Source organism: Vombatus ursinus, unplaced genomic scaffold (genome assembly GCF_900497805.2).
Source record: "Vombatus ursinus unplaced genomic scaffold, bare-nosed wombat genome assembly UNPS02014781.1, whole genome shotgun sequence".
NCBI classification, from domain to species: Eukaryota; Metazoa; Chordata; class Mammalia; order Diprotodontia; family Vombatidae; genus Vombatus; species Vombatus ursinus.
In genome coordinates, this window is record NW_020954559.1 from 13,707,821 (window position 1) to 13,730,663 (window position 22,843).

The 22,843-nt window shown below is 38.2% G+C and overlaps 1 protein-coding gene across 7 annotated transcripts in view; it reads left to right on the forward strand.

Moving 5' to 3' along the window:
* The window catches only part of LOC114046234 (guanine nucleotide exchange factor DBS-like), a 366,695-nt gene that overhangs the window by 135,098 nt on the left and 208,754 nt on the right, over positions 1-22,843 (forward strand). For 4 of the 7 annotated variants that reach the window (XM_027866477.1, XM_027866479.1, XM_027866478.1 and 1 more), the window contains exon 1: positions 14,464-15,556. The exons of 2 other annotated variants lie outside the window; for them this stretch is intronic. In XM_027866477.1, coding sequence (XP_027722278.1) covers positions 15,325-15,556 — 232 coding nt within the window. In that variant the 5' untranslated portion in view covers positions 14,464-15,324. Of the gene's footprint in view, positions 1-14,463; positions 15,557-22,843 lie in introns of those variants that run through there. One more of the 7 variants, XM_027866480.1, reaches the window with a different exon arrangement.

Sequence of the window (22,843 nt, forward strand, 5' to 3'; positions counted from 1 at the left end):
TTGGAATGAAAAGTTCTCAAAATATAGAGACATAGTGGAAGAAATTAAAACTGTGTGCAAATAGAGAAAATGCATATATAATCCTCCATATCTATGATTGTTCCAAAGATGCTTTCTAGAAGTCTTCAGAAAATGAGGTTACATCACAATTTTTTTCGTTGTGTTGCAAAAATCCGTTATTTTATCCATCTGTATAATAGTTCAGTTCCCTAGACACTAAATATAAAAGAAAAATAGTGACTTGTCCTAAGACAATTGCAATTTGAACTCCATAAAACATAAACTTGAGAAGAATAGAGTGATGATGATGAGTATGATGATTGTAGTTGACGCTTATGAGATTTGCAAAGTACTTGATATGTTATTCAGTTCTGCAACAGCCCTGTGAGGTAAGTACCATCAATATTATCTTCATCTTACAGATGAAGAAACCAAGTCTTAGGGAATTTAAGTGGCCTGGATGTAGTCACATAGCAGGTAAGTGTCAAAGATGAGATTCAAATCTAGAGGGGCAGGGATCAAGGGGGCATTAGAGTGAGTCAAATAATATGGAGGGTTTTTGTTATGTTTTTATGGTCTTAAAAGAAAGGCAAGAGAGGAGGGAAAAGTCTACAATAGGAAAGAAATGGTGAACTGGGGGAAAAGATTCTTTGCAGTCTGTTTTCTCTGTTAAAGGTAGCATTTCTATGACATGAGGAACTTATTTAAATTTATAAGAATAAAATCCATTTTCCAATTGATGATAAATAGGCAATTTTCAAGGGGAAAAAATCCAAGTTATGCATAGACATGTGAAAAAAACAATATCACTAATAATTAGAAAGATTCAAATTAAAACAACTCTAAAGTTCTACTTTATGCCTCTCAAATTGGCTAGCCGAGAAAAGAGAAAAATGACAGATGTCGTAGAGCTCTGGGACATCAGGCGCAATGATGCTCTATTGATGGAGCAATGAATTGGTCCAGCCATTCTGGAAAGTCATTTGGCAACTATGCCCCTAAAGTTAATCAATAAGCATGTATTAAATGCCTACTAAGTGTCAGCCACTGTGCTAAAAGAGATATTCCTTTACGTCAAGGAACTCACAGTTGAGGGAGGACAATACACAAAAGAATGGTGAAGGAAGGGAGGTGGAAAGTTACCCATGCTTGAGGGGGCACAATGGAGACATCCACAGGAGTGCAGGCAGATGGGAAATGAAGAAGAGACAGCTAGCTTGGGTGACTTCTTTAATGGAGGTTTTGGGAGGAGCTCTTCAGTTCACACTCTATTCAGTCTGCTAACTGATAGAGGAACAGTGGTTCTGTTCCTGGCTCTCCATGGCTTTGATCCTTACTGATCTCATCTGAGATGCCCTTTTCTTGGATCCCTCTACCCATCTAAATCCTGCTCATATTCCAAGGCTTAGCTCAAATCCTATTTCTCACATGAAGCTTTATATGACTGTTCTAGCTCTGGTTCTAATCTTTATTTTCTTAGAACTCCTGTAGCATTGATAATTTACATCATACCCCTTAACAATTAAATGTGAGCTCTCTCTCTCTCTCTCTCTCTCTCTCTCTCTCTCTCTCTCTCTCTCTCTCTCGGGGGGGGGGGGGTTGCCATTTATTGGGTTTTTCTTGACTTTCCAACCAGATTAGGAAGTTCATCATGGACAGGTACCATGTCTTAGATTAAGATAATAAATGTAAAAGTGTTTTGCATCCCTTAAAAGTACTATATACATGGGGCAAACAGGGGCCTCAATGGATAGAGTTAGTTAACCTTGGAGTTAGGAGGATCTAAGTTCAAATCCAGCCTCAGACACTTGACACTTACTAACTGTGACCCTGGGCAAGTCCCGATTGCCTCACCCAAAAAAAAAATACTATATACATGTTTGTAATGACAGTAAATTGACTCTTGGTTGATTGATGCAGTTTGCTTCATTCTGTCTGATGTGGTCCATTCTATTCTGCATGCCAATTAGAATGCTTTAAATAGGTCTGATCCCATGGGAACAAAAGTATGTGGCAAACATAGTCTCTTAGTAACCATTGCTGCAGACCAGCTACCAAGCCCACGGATGAAACTGTAACTACTTCTGCCATTAGCAATCAACCTCTCCCCTCCTCTCCCCTGCTGTCCTCTCTGTTCTCCTCTCTTCATATATACATGTGTGTATACATATATATGTATATACATAGATACATATATGTATATATGAAATATTGAATTAATAGCCACAGGAATGGACCTTTCAAAGACCAGTGAACAAACAAGAAGCCATGCACAGAGTGTCCCAAAAGTCTCAGTGCAGTTTTAATAGTTTAATAATGCTTTAATAATTTAAAATGCACTGACACTTTTGGGACATCCTGTATTGTAGACCAAATTATATTATTGCCCACACAAAAATGTCCTCAAGCACTAAATAGTGTTTATTTGATACAAGAGACTTCCAGTACAAAATATTTTTTTTTAAAAGTCAATTTGTTGCCATTTGTTTCTACAGTATTTAACCTGTAGTACCAGAACTGGTCAGCAGGAAGGATCTGAGCAGTTTAAGTGTTACTAAGTGAAATTTTTTTTTAATCCACTTTGTAGAAGACTTAGTCCATCTTAAACATTCAGTGTCTGTTGGTAGCTGTTCAGATTGATCCATGTTTCATAAGTGATCCTTGTTGCTCAAACATGTACCACTGTTGATTTGCATTCAATCTGCACCCCTATCAAGGATGCTGTTCCTGAATTTTAACAATTCATGTCAACTGAGTGTGCCTAATGATAGTTATTTTGTGTCTGGAGAAAAGAGATGTTTTTTATACATTCTACATCTTTTTAATGCAATCATATGGAAACCATCCTTATGCCACAGACAAAAGAATACCTGATTTCCTGAGTTGAAATTCTGATTCAAAAGAAAATGTCAAAATCCAGTCCAGTTCAACCCATCAGGCATTTTTAAAAGACCTACTATGTACAAGCTACTATAGTAGCAGTTGGGAATATGAAGACAACAGAAAAAAGTCACCATCCCCAAGGAAATTAGATCCTACTGAGAGAGGAAAGGGTGGGAAGAGGAGAGAGAATGCCTTCACAGGGGTTAGGGGCACAGCACCCACACGATGGGGAACAATCTGTGTAAAATTTTTTTGACCCTCCCTTCATACCAGAGAAGAAGTCTGATTTTTTTTCTTTTTTTTTTAATAGGGCGTTTATGCTTCCTTATTGTAAAATTTAGGTTAAGTATTTAGTCATAGGCTCTGCGTCATCTGCAGCTTTCACAAAATGCCCCAAAAATCCCATTTAATTTCTTATGCTGACCCTTAACTCTATCGAAACCTCGATGGGGAAGGTGGAGATGTGGAAGGGTTAACTGTAGAGTGTAGACAACAGGGGAGAGTGTGGAGAGGATCTGAGAAGGGAGAGAGAGCGAAGAATGAGGGAGGGAGCTTTGCTGCTAAATAAAAAGAGATTGTGTTAGGGTGGGTAGGTCAAGGAGGTAAGAGGATGTAATCATATTTTCATTAGCTGTCTTTGGGACAAGTCAGAGGACCTAGGCTTACATCCTACCTCTGATATTTAAACTCTTTAATCTCCTTGGGCCTCAGTTTCCATACATGTAAAATGAGAGGGTTGGACTCAGTGACCTCCCAGATCACTTTATCTTTTCCTATGATTCTATGAAATATTAGATGGCATCTTCGATCTTTCCAACCCTAAATCTATGACGTTATGATCAGTCCTATGACACGGCCTTTCAGGTACTTTTCAGCTCTAAATCTGTGTTCCTCTGCAAGATAGCCAGTGGTAAGTAGAAGTGTCTGATGAGCCTCTTGTTCTAAGTAGTTGGATTTTTTTGCAAAGAGGTTACTTTAAGAAGAATGTTTTCTTTCACAGAAGAGTCACTGTATCAGCATACACTCTGAAAGACAGGAACTGAAGGAGGATCAAACTTTTTGAGAAGAATTTTAAAAAAATTCAGATACTAAGCTGAAGCTTGTAAAAGGGGCCCTTTATTACTTTCTAAACTATTTAAAGAGAACAAAGTACAGTGGCTTTTCTGTATCCAGACTGGTTGTCTTTGAAAAGTTGTTTTTTGCTTCCTAGCCCCATTTTTGGGGGGGGGGGGAAGGGTAAACATATGTTGTGGCTTTAAAATTTTGAGACCATTTCTCAAAGCTATAGGAAAATCAGGCTATTGAGTCATAGGCATGTTTCAGATTGTAGAAGTTAGTTTACTGTAGAAGAGGAAATGAAAGTCAAAGCATATATGCTTTCTTTTGTTTAATAATAATAACAATTAGCAATTATAGAGTGCTTTACAAATATCTCATTTTATTCTCACACGAGCCTTAGGAAGTAGGTGACATTATTATTCCCATTTTTCAGATGAGAAACTGAGGCAGGCAGAGGTTAAGGGACTTGCGCAGGATCACACAGCTAGTAAGCGTTTGAGGCTGGATTTGAACTCAAGTCTTCCTTCCTGACTTCAGGCCCAAATCTCTATCCTAGCTGCCTCAGGTAAACTGTAAAGATGGAAAGTGACGTAGACTTTTAATAGTAATCACCTCACCATCAGGTGGTTTTACTTAATTGTTTTGAGGTATATATTTTGAATGGGCATTGTTTGGGTGTCAGTGCATATAAAACAAAAAAATGTGTGAGTGTGTGTGTGTATAGATATAAATATAATATAGAGATTATATATAATAGGGCAGCTAGGTGGTACAGTGGATAAAGGGAGTCATGAAGACACATCTTCATGAGTTCAAATCTGGCCTCAGGCACTAAGCTGTGTGACCCTGGGCAAGTCACTTAATCCTGTTTGCCTCAGTTTTCTCATTTATAAAATGACCTAAAGAAGGATATGGCAAACCACTCAGTATCTTTGCCAAGAAAACCCCCAAATGGAGTCACGAAGAGTCAGACAAGACCGAAAATGACTGAACAACAACATATCTAATAAAAGTAAGAGTTCAATTTAATGTTTGAATGAAATTTTAAAAGTGAAATTGAGGATAGAACAACAATGTACCATACACATATTTTATCTCTTAAAAGATTCAAAAGTTGAATGAGAATTTCCATTTTTGAGGTCCTAAAAAAGAAGTCTATAATTTCATGTCCAACTCATAGTCTTATCTGGAAAATGAATGAAGATTTCAGATTTTGCTAATTTTTTTAAAGCCAGATCTATTCATTCTTTATGGAAAAGCTCACAACTTACATTTTTGTTTGGTAACCTTATCTGCAGGGCTGTTATTAATAGTGCCGCTCACCAGTGAATCATTCATTTATGCTCACAGAGACACTGGGTAGAATCTTAATTGACTGAGCCTGGAGTTTCACCAGCGAGACATGGTTGGAACACAGAATCCATTGCTAAACTGCCAGACAGAAGAGTAGTGTGGGAAGATTTACAGCTTGAGATGCAAGATATAAATTATTATTTAAAGTACTGAATGCTTGTTGCTAATGTACCCCTCCTCCCTCCTAAAAAAAAAAGAGAGAGAGAGAGAAAATTACGTGAACTTGAACTTTTTTTCTCCTACAACACAGTTTGATCTTTAGGTTTGGGTTTAAGAAGCATATTTAATAAATCCCCCAAATCACCTCTGAGTTAGAGTGTTTATATTCTACTTGTATTTCACACTCTTATAACAAAGCAGCATGATGTAGCTGTAAATGGACTGGAGTGGAAGTTGGAGAAAGCCTTAGATTCTTGATCCTATTGCTGATGCTGTGTGACCTTGGTTTAAGTAATTTAGCCTCAGTTTTCTCGTCTGTAAAATATGGATAATGTACATAGTTGCCAGCAGCATAGGAGATAATATGTGAAGACTGCTATGTCAACCTTGAAGTATTATAATAATGCTAATTGATACAGATGCTGCTCTAAGACTTACAAAACACTCTACTTATGCAGGGTATCCCAAAAGTCTTAGCGTTGTTAAAAGCTTAAAACTGCACTAAGATTTTTGGGACACCCTGTATTAAAAGCTTAAAGCTGCAGTAAGACTTTTGGGACCCTCTGTATTATCTCAATTGATTTTTGAAATTTCAATTCATTAAGTAGGTGCTACATATATTGTTAGGCAGCTAGTTGGTGCAGTGGGTAGAGCAGCCGGCTTGGAATTAGGAAGACTTCTCTTCCTGAGTTCAAATCTGACCTCAGACACTTACTAGCTGTGTGACCCTGGGCAAGTCACTTAACCCTGTTTGCCTCAGTTTCCTCATCTATAAAATGAGCTGGAGAAGGAAATGGCAAACTACTCTAGTATCTTTGCCAAGAAAACCCCAAAAAGGGTTATGAAGATTCGGACATGACTGAAAAATGACTACACAGGAGCAAAAACATTTATTGTGATCTCTCTTCTATAGATGAGAGAAAAAGAGAATTTCAGTGACTTGCCCAGGGTCTCACCCAGCTAGAAAGTCTCAGAGCTGAGAGTTAATCTCAGGTCTTCTTATCTGAATGTAGTGTATTATTCAACAACAACAGGTAAGATTTATTTAGCACTTTAAGGTTTGTTAAGTACTTTACATGTATTACAACGTTTGATACTCATAACAACTCTCGGAGATAGATGTTATTCTTAACTCCATTTTACAGATGAGGAAACTGAAGCTGAGAAAGGGTCACACAGCTAATAAGTGTGTAATGCAGGATTTGAAATCAGACCTTCCTGATTCCAGATCTAAAAATCTATCTATAATGCTGCCTCACATGAAAATGTCAGCTGCTAAATTTTAGAAAAATCTAGTGTCTGGGATATAGTACCAGTCTTGGGGCAGGAGGACCTGAGTTCAAATCAGGCCTTGGATACTTGACACTTACTAGCTGTGTGACCTCGGGCAAGTCACTTAACCCCAATTGCTCACTCAAAAAAAAAAAAAAGGGAAAATCTAGTGTCTCGAGCCGTAATTTATCTATGATGTTCTTCTTAAGATATTTTTTTCTCCCCCCAAAAAAACTGACAATAAAAGCCCACTCTGCAGAGTATCAGAACTTGGTGCTCTAAAACATGACATTTCTGACTGTGATTCTTCTTTTTTAACAGTATTTTATTTTTTTTTCAATTACACTCAAACACAATATTTGACATTCATTTTTTTTATAAAATTTTGAGTTCTGAATTTTCTTCCTCCTTTACTCCGCTCCCTCCTCCCTAAGACAATAAGTAATTTGATATAGGTTATATATGTACAATCATGTAAAACATATTTCCATATTAGTTATATTGTGAAAAAATACACTGAAAGAAAAAAGCATTAAAAAATAGTGAAAATAGTGTGCAAGACAATAATCAATTTGATGTAGGTTATATATGTGCAATTGTGTAAAACATATTTCCTATTAGTTATGTTGTGAAAGAAGAAATCGATCAAAAGAAAAAAAACAGGAAAAAATGAAAATTGTATGCTTCAGTCTGCTTTCAGACTCCATAGTTCTTTCTCTGGATGTGGATACCATTTTCTATCATGAGTCCTTTGGAACTGTCTTGGATTATATTGCTGAGAAGAGCTAAGTCATTCATAGTTGATCATTGTGCAATGTTGCTGTTACCGTGTACAATGTTTTCCTGGTCACCTCACTTTGCATCAGTTCATTCTTGAATGATTCTTTCCTAGGTCTGTAATGTTAGAACTTCATGGGACCTTAGACCATCTAGGCTTGAATGTGTTTTCCAGCCAAGGAAAAATAAAAGTTTGGTTAGAATATGCAATGGGGGGGGGGCGGGGTGAGGACTACAATCTGGTCTAGGACATAGAACATGGAACTTAGAAGGCCTGAGTCCAAATCCCTAGATCTGACATTCATTAGCTATATGACTTCACCTCAGCCTTAGTTTCTTCAACTATAAAATGGACACAATAATACTTCACTAGCTATTTCAGAGGATAGGTAGAATTATCACAACAGAGTCTATAAATTTCAAAGTGAAATATAGGTATGATTTACTGTCTGGCCCAACTATCCAGTCTTTCTGCTTTTTGATAACCAAGAAATTTTCCTTTCTGTGTTTAGCATCAAAACACTACGTATTATGAACAAAAATTCACATGATTGCAATTGCTTTTCCTTTTGTACTGCTTCCAGAAGATTTTTAGACTAAATACTTCTATCTAAAAATCAGGCATAATGGCTATAACTGAAAGATTTTTCTAGATAAGACAAGAAAGCATTGTGTGAAAATGAACAGAGAAGGGTGACATGCTCTAAGAATCATGGGATCATGAACCTCAGAGAATACCGAGTCTGATGATGAGCGATTCAAGGCCCAGACGAGCTGTGTGACCTAAAGTGTCCTGTAGGTAGGAAGTGGCAGAGCCAGGCTCTAAACCAAGGTCCTCTGACCTCAAATCCAATGCTCTTTGTAGAATGTTGGGCTGCCTTCATTTAGGGAGCTCTTACAGCTTGATTCCATCTGGGAGTCTTTACTTGCCTTAAAATCCATACTTTAGCAAACCTTTACTGGATACTTTCCATGTGCATTCCTTTAGGGGAATGAACTTGGTTTCATCCTTAGTACATGTTTGTGTGTGTGTGTGTGTGTGTGTGTGTGTGTGTGTGTGTGTGTGTTGGTTTCAGTGCTGCTACCCTCTGAAAAATGCTTTATCCTTTGGGTGAGTATCCTTAGATTGAAAACTATTTAGATCTCTTCCTCTGAAGCAGTTCACACTTGTAGTTGGGTACTAGATTCTGGATACATAGAGTTGTTTTTGTTTGTCCTTCGTTCTTGAAAAGGACCATGACACCAGGAAGATGATTCCGTAACTTACAAGTGAATTGGATTTAAGTGAGGTAGGGCTGTGTAAGGTCACCAGGCTCACTTTCTCCTCTAGAGCCATTTGGGTCCAGGAGCAAGTTATAGATCAGGGTGGCTGCAGATGGCCCCCATGAGTAGGAGAAGAGTGAAGAAGTACCATTTTGGGGTATTCTAAGGTCTTTGATACTCCTGTATTGCCTCTGTGTTTCCTCAAAGATAGTAGGGGGATGGAAGACTCTATGGGAATGGAACTGGTAATGAAGCAGATACATACCATTTTCATAACCCCACTCTCCACAGCCGATTCTCTCTCTTTTCTGACTGCCCCTAACATCCTAGAGCTCTCTTTGTTGTTTCCTCAAATAAAGATACCAAAAGTACTCCATTTTAGGCTACACTACATGCCAACTGAAGAGTTGCATGAAAAGATTTCCTGATGAGCTGGCAGAGGTATTTTATCATATTTAAGGAAAATGTTTGCTATTTAAAATTATTCCATTTGTTGTGAGTTGTTAAGGGAGTATAGTAAATGGGTCTGATACTAATAGGTAAATTCTTTCATACATGCAATTCAGGGAAGACCCTTTGAAAGTATAGCAACCTTTACAAGATGACATCAGCATTGTCAATCTTACTAAACACCTGTTCTATACCAGACACTGTGCTAAGCACTCAGTATACAAAACCCAAAACACAGATCCTGCCCTCCCTCACATTCTAATGGGGCAGATAAGTATGACATACAACATGCAAACAACCATGCACAGTTGTTGTTGTTTTATAATTTTTCAGTCTTGTCTAGCTCTTTATGACTCTATTTGAGGTTTTCTTGGCAAAAATACTGGAGTGGTTTGCCATTTTCTTCTCCAGCTCACTTTATAGGTGAAGAAACTGAGGCAAACAGGGTTAAGTGACTTGCTCAGGGCCACACAGCTAGTAAGTGTCGGAGGCTGGATTTGAACATAGAGAAGTTTTCCTGACTCCAGGCCAGGCACTCTATCCACCATACCACTTAGCTGCCCCCATGTTAAAGGGACGAGATTTTTATATTTGGTCCTGGAAATAAGAGGGAGATCACTGGAGTTGACTGAATTTAGGAGGTTATAGTCAGATCTGCACTTGAGTGGAGGATGAACTGAAGAGGCAGGGAGGCCAAACAGAGGCTACTGCAGAAGTCCTAGTGTGAGGGGATGAACACCTGCTTCCTAAACTAATCATGTGCAGCATTGATTCATGAGGTTTGTGATTCATGAGTTTTTAATAAATCACACTACATATAGTCACATGCTTTCCAGTTTATAGAAAAGTAAGCTAAAGCAACAGAAGTCTTTCTGGCTTGTAAAAAAAAAAATCAAATGCAAAATAAGGAGAGGAGGGAAGAAAATATGTGAAGCTGGGTGGAGCAGTGGATAGAGTGGTAGGCCTAAAGTCGGGAAGACTCAATTTAGTGAGTTCAAATCCAGCCTGAGACACTTACTAGTTGTGTGACCCTGGGCAAGTCACTTGATCCTCTTTGCCTCAGTTTCCTCATCTGTAAAATAAGCTAGAGAAGGAAATGGCAAACCACACCAGTATCTCTGCCAAGAAAACCCCAAATGGGGTCATGAAGAGTAGGACACAACTGAACAATAAAGAAGTAAGAAAACATCTTTTACCTTCTGACTGTCCAAACAAACCAATCTATGACCCCTTTCTCCCAAAGACCCATGTTACCAAATGTTTTTGTTCTCTGTGCTTTTCATTATTTTTCTATTCACAACTGACTCTGGCTTTTATTTTGGGGCCATTGTGTCATCCCATGTTCCTTTTGAGTCTGTATCTTACTTAGACAACCTCAAGGAACACCCATGACACCTGTTAACCTTTTGCTCTTTTGCCTTTATGTACTGCTCATACAATTTAAACTGTCATGTACTTAGAATTGCTATTCATTCATTGGTGAAAAATTCATGAACATTTCAAGGTCAGTTGTCTCTTTTTGTTCTTTCTGTTTTCATAGAGCATGAAACCGGAAGAGACTGAATCTTTTTTTTTTTTTTCATTTTCCCTGCCTCAAGGCAGAATTGTTTTTATTTAAAATTTTTTAAATTTTTTATTTTAATTTAAAAAAAAAAAACCTTCCCAACCCAGTGACTGCCTTTTCTGTTCCTATAGATCTCTAGGGTTCAAGTCTAGCCTCAAAAACATACCAGCTGTGTGACCCTGAGCCAGTTACTTCTCTCAGGCTCAGTTTACTCATCTTTAAAATGGGGATAATAATAACAGCTACCTCAGGGATGTTGTATAGGGGCAGGTGGGTGGCAAAGTGGAAAGAAAGCTGGGACTGAAATCAGGAAGACTCATCTTCCTGAGAAACTCTGGCCTCAGACACTTACTAGCTATGTGACCCTGGGCAATGAGAGGATGAACACCTCATTTTCCTTATCTGTAAAATGAGCTGGAGAAAGAAATGACAAACCATTCCGGTGTCTTTGCCAAGAAAAACCCAAATGGGGTCACAAAGAGCCAGATGCTGGACAACAACAAAAATTAGAAATATCCTTTCGCTTTATCCTCCTTCACTTTAACCCTGAGAGGTATGTACTATTGTTAATATCTCCATTTTACAAATGAAGAAACTGAGGAAGATGGTGGCAAAGTGCGTTATCTAGGGTCACGCTGCTAGTAACTGTCTGAGATCATCTTGCTGACTTCAGATTCAGCATTCTATCCACTGTGCAACCCAGCTGTCTGTAACAAAATTTAATGCCTAGTTAGTGAGAATTAGTTAGAATAGGAAAGCTATCAGAGAGAAAACTCCCTTCTATGCTGCCACAGTCTGCCCCATGTAGCAATCTTGGCCTTGTGCTAATGTACCAGACTGTCTGTCTCCCCTGCCCTACCTTAGTTGTGAGAAACCACCTCCTGTTGCTTCTTCTGGGTGGAATCTCAAGTACTTGCCTCAAGAACACCAATTCTGAGTTACAGTTCTGTTGTCCTAACAAAGACGAGCAAGAAAGACAACACCAGGGGCAGGAAGGTGGCGCAGTGGATAGAGCACCAGCCCTAAAGTCAGGAAGACTTGAGTTCAAATCCGGCCTCAGACCAAACACTTGACCCTTACTAGCTGTGTGACCCTGGGCAAGTCATTTGACCCCAGTTGCCTAAAAAGAAAAAGAAAAAGAAAAAAAAAAGACAACACCAAAAAGAGTTTATTCTCATGTAATGCCAAAAGAAAGCAGAGTATACTACCTGAAAAAGAAGCATCTTAAAAACTTGAGTTCTTATGCTTTCATTAGTCTGAACTATCCGGTCCATTTATTGCAACATGTACTCAATATTTTAAATGTAGAATAAGCTTGGGTGGGTGATAACAAGTGTACCTGCGCATGTGTGGAAGGAGGGAGATTCTTGGGGTTGAGATGTGATTCTGCTATTTTAGGGAATTGCATTTCCCATCTCAGTGTGTTCAGTTTACTTGGTGATGAGAGCAAAGTCAGGTGCCAGCCTCAAGGGAGCTCCCAATTGGTGACCTAAGATTATTGATGTCACAGGAGATGCTAATTTAACTGCTTGATGGCTGATTTCGTGTGTGGTACATTTCAGTATATATTTTCATAGCTGCATTTCCAAATGAAGCTTTACAAGATAAACAGTGTTAGAGGGGTTTATTTTTCCGGATAATTTGAAGATGGCTTAGGTTCTGAAAGGACTACATCACACTCACCATCTGTTTCCTCCTGATTATGTGTGGCTTACACCAAAGTTGTTATGATTGATTTATTTATTTGCAGCTTAGAAACCAATATGAAAATTTCAAACAGACTTTAGTGGAAGGTGTGTTTGGAAGCTTTAATTGAAATAGTAATTTTCATTTGTTTTTTGATACAGGAAAAAAACTAGAATACAGAAATGGACCTTCAAATTATTTCAATAACTGATTTTTTTCTTTAAAGATCTTTAATAGATTTAATTTGTTGGAGTTTTGAAGGAATTCCTTCACTATGGTTCATATGAAATAGCGCCCAAAAGGATCCAGTTGTCAAGGTAGATAACAGTTGGCCAAAGTGCTGTATGTGAACCATGGACTTAATGAGGTGTTTGTTATATATATAACATATATGTTAACTTCCTGCTTCTTCCCACACACACACACACACATACCTACAAACTTGTTCTGGGTAACATGGATTTTTGATACTTATATGAATTATTCAGCATTTAGAAGCTAAGACCTTCAAAGTAAATCTATGGTGTTACATCACCCAGCATTTATTAATCACTTATTATATGCCAGCTAGGCAGCTAGGTGGTGCAGTGGATAGAGTGCTGGCCTTGGAGTCAGGAAGACCTGAGTTCATATCTGACCTCAGACATTTACTAACTATGTGACCCTGGGCAAGTCACTTAACCCTCATTGCCTCAGTTTCCTCATTTGTCAAATGAGCTAGAGAAGGAAATGAATGGCAAACTACTCCAGTATCTTTGCCAAGAGAACTTTACCAAATGGTTCATGGAGAGTTGGCCATGACTGAAACAACACAACAATTACAAACGACAACAACAACAATGTCCTATGCTAAATGCTACGGATTCAAAGAAAGGCAAAAAACCAGACACTGTTTTCAAGGAACTCTGTGTCTTTCCATTGATGTAGTACAGATATACTACAAAGTATCAGATATATGGGGAAACTTCTGAAGGGGGTGAGGTATAGATAACATAATTCTAGGCTTCTATGTAATAAAAAGACTGATTTTGCTTCCATCTATGAGTCTAGTTTATGAGTTGAGAAGAGATCAGTTTGGGGGCATTGAAGTGTATATAGACTGCTGGACATGCAGGCAGAAAGACCCAAGTTCAAATCCCACCTCAGATATTTATTTAGCTCTGTGACCCTGGGCAAGTCACTTTTTTTCTCTCAGGCTCATTTTCCTCATCTATAAAAGGGGGATAATAATAGCACCTACCTCATAGGATTGTTACAATAATCAAACAAGGTAATATATATAAAGTGCTTTGCAAACCTTAAAATAAAAAAAAAGATCAATTTCATAGAGTAGGTTCTTGGCTTTATGCCGAATTCTAAAGGAAAATCAAGATGGCTTTTGTTTATTGGGAATCAAATTTAATAAGATTTGGCTGTAAATCAGCCCATCTCATTGAAATGAAATGCATGTTCTTTTTTTTATTAGAAGAAAAACAAAAGAGTAGTAAGTAAATGCAAATTTTTTTGAGGTTTGTTTTTTAATTCATTTATGAGACTTGTGAGGGAGCTGGAAAGCATTGTGCATCATTAACATTCAGTGCTCTTTTGAACACCAACATGCCTGAGGACACAGTGGGGGTATTGGCAGAACTCTCTGCAAACCCGGGACATAGTTCAGCACATCTGAGTGGAAAGTGTTCCTTGCCAAACAAAGCAGTGTTATCAGTTTCCTTTCTCCTCTACTCTAAAACAGACAGGGGATAACAGACAGTGTAGAATTTCCCGGTTTGCTTCAAGAAAGCCAGCATCCATTTCCCCTCCCTTCCTTTTGGTTGTAGTTTGTTTGAATTTGAAACTTCCTGAGATTTCATTAGGAAAAAAAAAAAACCCAACCATATTTGAAAAGTGTATTTGCTTTCCACTGTCAGAGCATGTCCATAAAGACCTACAGTCTCACTTGAGAACAAATCCTCCTTTAGGAAGGAAACCTCCTAGATTTAAAAACAAATCAGCAAAGAGAGAGGTACTTTTTTTTCCAAACAGCCCTTCCTCTTCTATTAATAATTTGCTTCTGTTCTCCTGGCCCCAGCACAGTGGTGGCCCTAGGGGAACATCGGATGGTGTAGTCACAGGAATGAGAAGCAAAGAGAACGAATATCAGCTTTAGATTTCTGCCTGAGTGAATACTGATGTGTGAACTTGAGAACAAGAAACTCAGGCTCTTACTCTGGAACAGTAGCATCCGAGAAGAACCGGGATATGGATGTGAATTGAGAGATACCACTGAAATCTAACTGATGTATGAAAGAGATTTTGGAATCATCAGTTCCAGTTTTGGCAATGGATTCTCTTCTGATGTGGATTCTTCTCTTTCCTAGACTGCTGTCTAAAATTGCTTAGGTAATTATGGCTCTGAATGGCATTAGGAAACCAGTAGATATATTTGAACTTTGTTAGTAGGGTTTGTCCAAATCCCATCTGGCTCAGTGGGAAAGAAAAAGTTTTGACTTCCGGGTAATGGAAAGCAGAGAATGTGTTCAGATGAAAGAATCAATAGGTCACTATTAGGTGTGAAGTGTGATCGCCATAGAAAGGACTGTCCTTATAACTTTGAAGCTATTTTTGCATGATTTGGCCAAATGAAGACAATCATGGTATTTGTCTCTCTCTCTCATGTTTGGCAAAGAAAAATATGAAGACCACTTTTTGAGGGAAAACAAACAGGTAGTTTTCACAGCTAGCTACATTTACCCAATCATCTCCCTGGATTTTTCCTCCCCCCCCTTTTTTTTGCATTTAAATACCATAATAACTGGGATTGTTGAAAAGGGAGGAAGCTCTGTTGCCACCAGCACTGGAAACTTTTGTTTGGCTATTTCATGAGTCCAGTCCTTGAAGAATCTTTCCCATTGAGTGTCTCTGTGGAAAAGACAAAAAAAAACAACAACAAAACACTCATGTCTCAGCACGGATCATCAAGAGAAGGCCAAGAGGGTCATCAATACCGAATCCTAAGGAGAGTGAGTCAGGCTCTTCATGGCTTTTCATCAGCAATCCTGCGCCCTTTTCAAAAGAGAAACTGGAGAAACAATTCAAGGCATACATGTTCTGGTGAGCTGACACTGTGAATGTGTGTGTGTGTGTGTGTGTGTGTGTGTGTGTGTGTGGTTGCTATTCATGGTACTCTCAGGGTCAGATAATGAACTTTTAGAATAAATAGATAAGAAAGAGGGAACCTCTTCACATCAGAGATATTTCAAGAACTGGTTAGTAATAAATGTCTGCCATGTGCTAAATTGAAAAAAAGGAAGGAGAAATGATGGTGCTTTTATTTAAGTTGTTTCTTTAAGACTTAGTATCAGTCTAAGATTTCTGGATTATCCCAAACCTGACTTCAGGTTTCCCATGTTTCTTTTGAAGGTACTGGTGAAATAGTGTTGCCCTAGTTTCTCTGATACTTGCAACTATAAATTTCTGTGTGTTGCTGTGATTGAAATGTGACTCTCCACAAATTAAGCTAAATTCCTCTGATCAATAGGCAAGTTTATACACACATACACATACAGAGAGAGAGAGAGAGAGAGGAATGACCTTTGATTTATTTTGATTTGATTAAAGATATGTTATTTGTATTGTCGTACATCTCCCAGTAAGTCAGTCTGACCCTGGTCTATTGAGTGCTATTAACATGCCACATACATACATTATAGCACAGCATAATATGGGTCAATGTTGATTTCATTTAAAAATTATATTTTATTCATGGGGGAATGTAGGAAGCAAAGTAGAACTAGTATATATATGTAAATATATGTAAATTTTCTTTTCAGTCTTCATTGTATAAATCAGTTTTCAATCAGAAGACTTAGAAGAGGTGGTCCTCTGAAAATTTAACAATTCTATTCATAGAATTTAAATTTCTTTAGAGAATTTTTTAAGTAATTTGGTTGCTTAGATTGCTCTAAATGATGAATTTAATGGAACTGTTAAATTCAGAAAGGATAATATTTTGCCTGATCCTTAATTATTGCTCTAGGTACTATTTTTATTTGTTACTCCTTCAAGGAGTGAATCTTATTTTATAGATGAGCAAATTAGATCCATTGAAAAGTTAGCTGATTTTGCCAAAGGTCACAGAGGGAGGACTCCTAACTGCTATGCCTGTTGTAACCTTTAGAGGCAGTATAAATCAGCTAGATCTTCCTAAAGGAGAGTCCGCATTTTCATCCTCAGGAGTGTGACCTGAATCAAAACTTGGAAGCAGAATTGTGAGGGAATTCTCATTCCCAGAGCATCCCCCTTCATTAGATACAGTATCAATTATTCCCCCAGTCATGGATAAAGATTAAATCAGAGCCACAAAGTTCATGGAAGGGCTCATGTCTAGAAAAGGTAATGTACCCTCCCTAAAGCCAGATGAAATGATACCATGCACTTAATTTGGCTCTTTGCTCTGGATTTGTTTTTATCTTTGCTGCTTTAGCTAAATGTTGTGAGTTTGTACTTGTCTTCGGAGCAAAAAAGATTTTCTCCATGGTACTTATCCTGTAACTTAAACCAGCCGGTTAAAAGTTGCTCCTTGAGAGGAGGTAAATACCATATTGGCAAGTGATAAGGAAGGCATGATTTTGGTACACTGGAATTCCTTACCCATGACTTGATAAGGAATCCCCCTCAGTGTATTTGAACAGAATGATGTTGGGAATAGGGATGTATTTGCCACTAGCTTTCATCAAGATGCTACTTTAGACCAGCCTAACCTAAATATTTTAGGATTATTTAGGACCTTCTTCCTCTTCCATCTGATCATAATCTTCCCAACACTTGAAATATCTAATTATTTTTTACTCTGATTACTGTCTGTGTGTGTGTGTGCGTACAGACATTTGTAGTTGCATATGAAAAAATATTCAAACACATTTGCATAATGTACACAGATGTGACAGTCACATTCAATCCTAACTATAAATATAAAATGAAAGATTTATTGCAATTTATGGCAAGAATTTAAATATTAGACCCAAGAGTCAGGTTTTCAGGTTGGTTGCCTTAAATAATTAATTGAAAATTAAATGTGTAGGGGCATGAAATGACCTTTCTACTACTTAGGTGGTGTCTGTGGTTATCAATATACTCAACCCCAAGAGTAAATTTTAAGGCCGCTAGAAAATAAATCCAAGTGGCTAATTGGTTGGGATCCCTGAAACTGTGACAGTTTCAGGATCATTGTGAACCCAGGGATGGATAAATTAAAATGGTACTTCATTACATTATAGCTTATGACACATAGCATTACTTGCTTTTCAGAGAGCTTTTGCATTTATGATCTCATTTTCTTCTAGTAATATTACCCTTTGGAAACCGGCATGGTGTATTCTTCTTTATGGTCTGTTTCTGTGGTCATTGTTGTCAGAGGAGTTGTTTGGTGCTGTGCAAAGATCTCTCCCTAGATGTGAATTACTAGTTTAGCTTCTCATTGCTATCTATTTCATTTACCCAGGAATTAACTACAGTCCCTAAATACCTTCAGACTGCTTGCCAAAATTTTTTTAGGAACTCTAGTCCCCTTTCCCTACAGATGATTTTCCTGGTCCTTTTCTTTTTTTGGAATCAAGACAGATGGAATAAATGTCATTTTCTTCACGTCTCTGCGGGAGGATTGCAACAGAATGCCATAGAGTTGGCCACTAGGATGACCACTGAATATTTTCCTAGAGGAAATGAGTTTTAAGAACATGCTCAGGGGCAAGCTGGGTGGCACAGTGGATAGAGTACCAGTCCTGGAGTTAGGAGGACCTAAGTTCTAATTCAGCCTCGGACACTTACTAGCTGTATAAGCCTGGGCAAGTCACTTAACCCCAATTGCCTCCAAAACAAAACAAAAAAAAAATCCCCCAAAGACCATGCTGAGCAGAGGCAAATGAGAGCAGCAAGAAATTAAGACTTGGTTGCTATGATTTTTTTTTTAGCGATCATCTCACCTTGCAAACAGGACACCAAAATGGCGAACATGGTTTTGCACCAATGTCTATTTGAGAGGATGACATCAGAGAAGGATCTCATGAAAAACTTAACAAAGTCCTCTAAACGAAATTATTGTCTTTGTTGATATTGAGTGACTTCATTACAAAAACAGACACTGGGAGAGAGCATTGCAAACTTTATTGGAACATGCTTTGGGATTAAGAAATGAAATTCGTGCAACTGCTCTAAAATGTCAGATGGATAAATCATGAATGCTTCCTTTGAAAAGAGAAACAGAAGTTATGGAATGTGGGCCATTCTGAATAGCATCATGAAAATATGACATCTTAAGATAAAATACTGATGTAGCATTCATTTCAAAATCAGTTGCATGTGTGCAATTGGATTGGTTGTTTCTAGCAGGGGTTCTTAACATCATTTGTGTCATGGACTCCTTTAGTTGTCTTGTAAAGCCTATGGACACCCTCATAACAATTTGTTGCCTATGTTCAGAATTAAAGGAAATGTCAAATGATAGCCAGAGATTAATGAAAATAAAGATGTAAATGCTGTCTATCAAAGTTCACCGACACCACCCCACCTGCCCCAAATCTATCCATCGACTCTAGGTTAAGAACCTCTGGCTTAAAGTGATTATCAAAATAAAAGCCAAATTATAAGTGAAGATCAGAGATACACATCTGGAAGAGACCTCAGACTACCTAGTATAACCTCCCAATTTTGCAGATGAGAAAACTGAGGTCTAAGAAGGTTAAGTGACTTGTTTAAGGTCACATAAGTAGTAAGCATCAAAGATGGGATAGAGATAAAAAGACTGTATATGAGATTATAGCAGCATTAAAAACAAAAATGATGAATTCTGTCTCTATTTCTTAGAGAAGTTTAACCAAGACCTCTTGAGACCAAAATGAAGCCCAAAAAACACCTCAGCCATCAGAAGCATTTAATCTTGCCAGTGAAATGTAAATTCCTAGATTACAGAGACTGCTTCATTTTTGTCCTTGTACAACCCCCCCACCCCCACCCCCACCCCACCCAGGGTCTCCCATGGTATGTAGCACGCTTAATAAATTCTTGTTTAATTCAATCAGATTTCCAAGTGGAAGTACATGACAGCCAAGGACAATGCTAATTTAGAGTGTAAGCTAATTCTTACAGAGGAGGAGGAACATATGTAGATGAAATTGAGAAGATGTACATGAAATGAAAGGGATCTGGTGGCATTTTAGTAGCAAGCTGTTTTCATTGGTGACCACAGTGAAACAATCACATATAGAATCAATCTCTCTCTCTCTCTCTCTCTCTCTCTCTCTCTCTCTCTCACACACACACACACACACACACTCTCTCTCTCTCACTCAAACTCTCACTCTCTCACACACACACTCTTTCTCTCTCACTCTCGCTCTCTCTCTCTCACACACACAGACACACTCTCTCTCCCTCAAACTCTCACTCTCTCTCTCACACATTTTGCAGACAATGATTTTTAGCAAAATAGCTAGTTGAGTTAGAACATGGATTATGTGTGTGTGTATATACACATCTATACATATAGGATATATATATGCACATATATTAGGTCTATGTATGAGTTAGTCTATGTATGTATATACATCCAGATGCAGATATCTTGAACATAGAAGAACTAGGCCCATAATTGACTAGGAGAAAGTGCTCCATCTGGAGGGCATTTGAGAAACTTCATGCAACTTTCAGTGATCTCTTGCTGCTCCCTCCCAAGCCCACCATGGAGCCCATCTCTTTAACATCATTGCTCTCCTGGTGATTGCTCTGTGACTAAACATCATGGAATACTATTACCTCTGAGAACTCAAAATGACAAGGATTCCCAAGGACAATGGGAAAAGCTACAGTGGACTGAGCCATATTACCAACATTGATTTAAGTGGGAAAAATGTGACAAAACAAGTTCAGGACGTATATTAAGGACTGGAAGGCTGGAAGGGGAGCATCTATAGTTACTTAGCATGAGAGATGATAGGCAGGTACCCAGATTGTACATTGGTTATCCCAAGATACTGAAAAAATAAAAGAGGAAAGCTTTTAGTATAGTGAATGGCTCTTCTATGTTATTTGTCCTTCATTCTTGAAGAGGACTGATGGTATCAGAAAGGTGATGCCATGACATGCAAATAAATTGGATTTCAGTAAGGCAGGGCTATGCAAAATTACCAGCCTCACTCTCTCCTCCGGAGCCATCTGGGTCTAGTGGCAAGATATAGATAAGGACTGGAGATGCCTCCCATTCTTCTCTGTAGAATTTATGGAAAGACTTGGATGATGACGATAATTATTTAGCATTTATATTTACAGGATATTTTTAATATATTATCTTTTTTATTTCTCACAACAACCCTATGAAGTAGGTGCTATTAATATCTCCATTTTATAGGTGAGGAATTTGAGGCCGAGAGAAGTTAAGTGACTCGCCCAGTGTCGCATAGTCAGTGTCTGAGACGAGATTCAAACCCAGGTCTTCCTGACTCCATGGGCAGCATTCTTATCCATGACATCACCACAATATCTTTTAACAGCTATAAATTCAATTATCTGTACTGATGATTCCAAAATCTATATATCTAGCCCTAGTCTCACAGTCCAATATCACCATTTCCCTATTGGATATTTCCATCTGGACATTTCAATCTGGATCTCAGACTTGACGTGTCCAAAGCAGAGCTTATTATCTTTGCCCCACCCTACCCCCAACTCCTCCCTCTTCCCTATTACTATTTTTAAGTTAGCTTTTATTGATGCATTTTTAAAAAATCTTCCCTATTACAGTTGGGGTTAGCAACATCTTCTCATTTACCAGCTTTGGTATCATCCTCAATTCCTTAATCTCACTCACTCAGTATATCTAATCAATTGTCAAATCTTTTCATTTCTACCTCCATAAAATTTTTTGTATATGTCCTTTACTTCAACAGCTATAACCACATTTTAGGCCCTTCTGAGGCTGTTGTAATAGAATTTTTATTGGAATTCATGCCTAAAATCTGTCCCCACTCAAATCCATCCTCCATACATCTGCAAAAATGATCCTGTTCCATTGCTGTATTTTGTCTTCTCAAACATCATTTTCCTCTATGCACTCTGCAATCCACCCATATTGGTCTGCTTGGGATTCTTTATACATAGTACTCCATCCCTCATCCCCATGCCTTTGCCTGTCTGCCTTCCAGATTTGAAATGCTCTCTTTTCCCCCCAGCCTATTAGAATTCATGACTTCCTTCAATATTTAACTCAAATGCCACCTTCTACAGGGTGCCCCTGTCTCCTCAGCTGGTAGAGCATTCATCTTTACTTCCCATCTACTCAATGTATCTTGTATTGCCCATTTTCTATTAGAATGGAAATTCCTCGAGGGGAGAGGCAGTTTATAATTTGTATCCTTTGTACTGACACAGTCTGGCATATAGTAAGGGCTTAACACTTAATAAATGGTTGTTAATCTATTGATCCCTCAGGCTGAATATCTGAGTGTTTACACTCTGCATTGGTAAATAAGTACCCGCATTGATAAAAATGAGTACATCATCAAAGTGGCAGGAAAACAAGAATATACTTTTTATCTTTGGAGACTTCTGAAATATCACCAGCTCTCCATTTAGATAAGTCATTTTTACATTTTTTGTTAGATTGGATCTCCCTATTTTGTCCAACTTAGAAGTGTATTTAACACTCCCACTTACTAATCAGCATAGGAATTTTGACATGGTCTTTTTTCTGAGTTGGGCTGGTTTGTTGCTTAGGTAACCTGGTGGCCTCTCACTCTCGGGCTCACTTTATATTGGTGCAAGACTTAGGGTAGACCAGTGATGTCAAACTCAAATAGAAGTGGGGCCACTAAACTACATGCATGTTGAAAACTACATCAACATTATATATGATCTATTGTATTTTTATAAGTATTTTCCAATTACATTTTCATCCAGCTCAGGCAGGAGTGTTGCTGACTGTATTGATGTGTATTTGATAAATCGGGCAGAGAAGATGGATCAACTAAGTGCTTTACAGCTCAGAACTCTCTAACTCAAGTGGTCCACTAGCCTTAGCATCACCAGTATTAGGTATTACAGACATGCACCATAATTCACCACCATGCCTGGCTTTGGCACTTCATTTGCAAGGTTATTCCTGGTTTTGCGACTGGTTGTATATATTGAAATGTTTCCTTCCTTCCTTTCTTTCTTCCTTCCTTCCTTTCTTTCTTTCTTTCACAATCAGGGTTAAGTCACTTGCCCAGCATCACACAGCTAATAAGTGTCTAAGGCCAGATTTGAACTCAGGTCCAGTGCTCTATCCACTGTACCATGTAACTGTGCCCCTATTGATATGTTTCTTGCTCATTACTGGTCCAGTTGATATGAAACATGAAGTCTCTC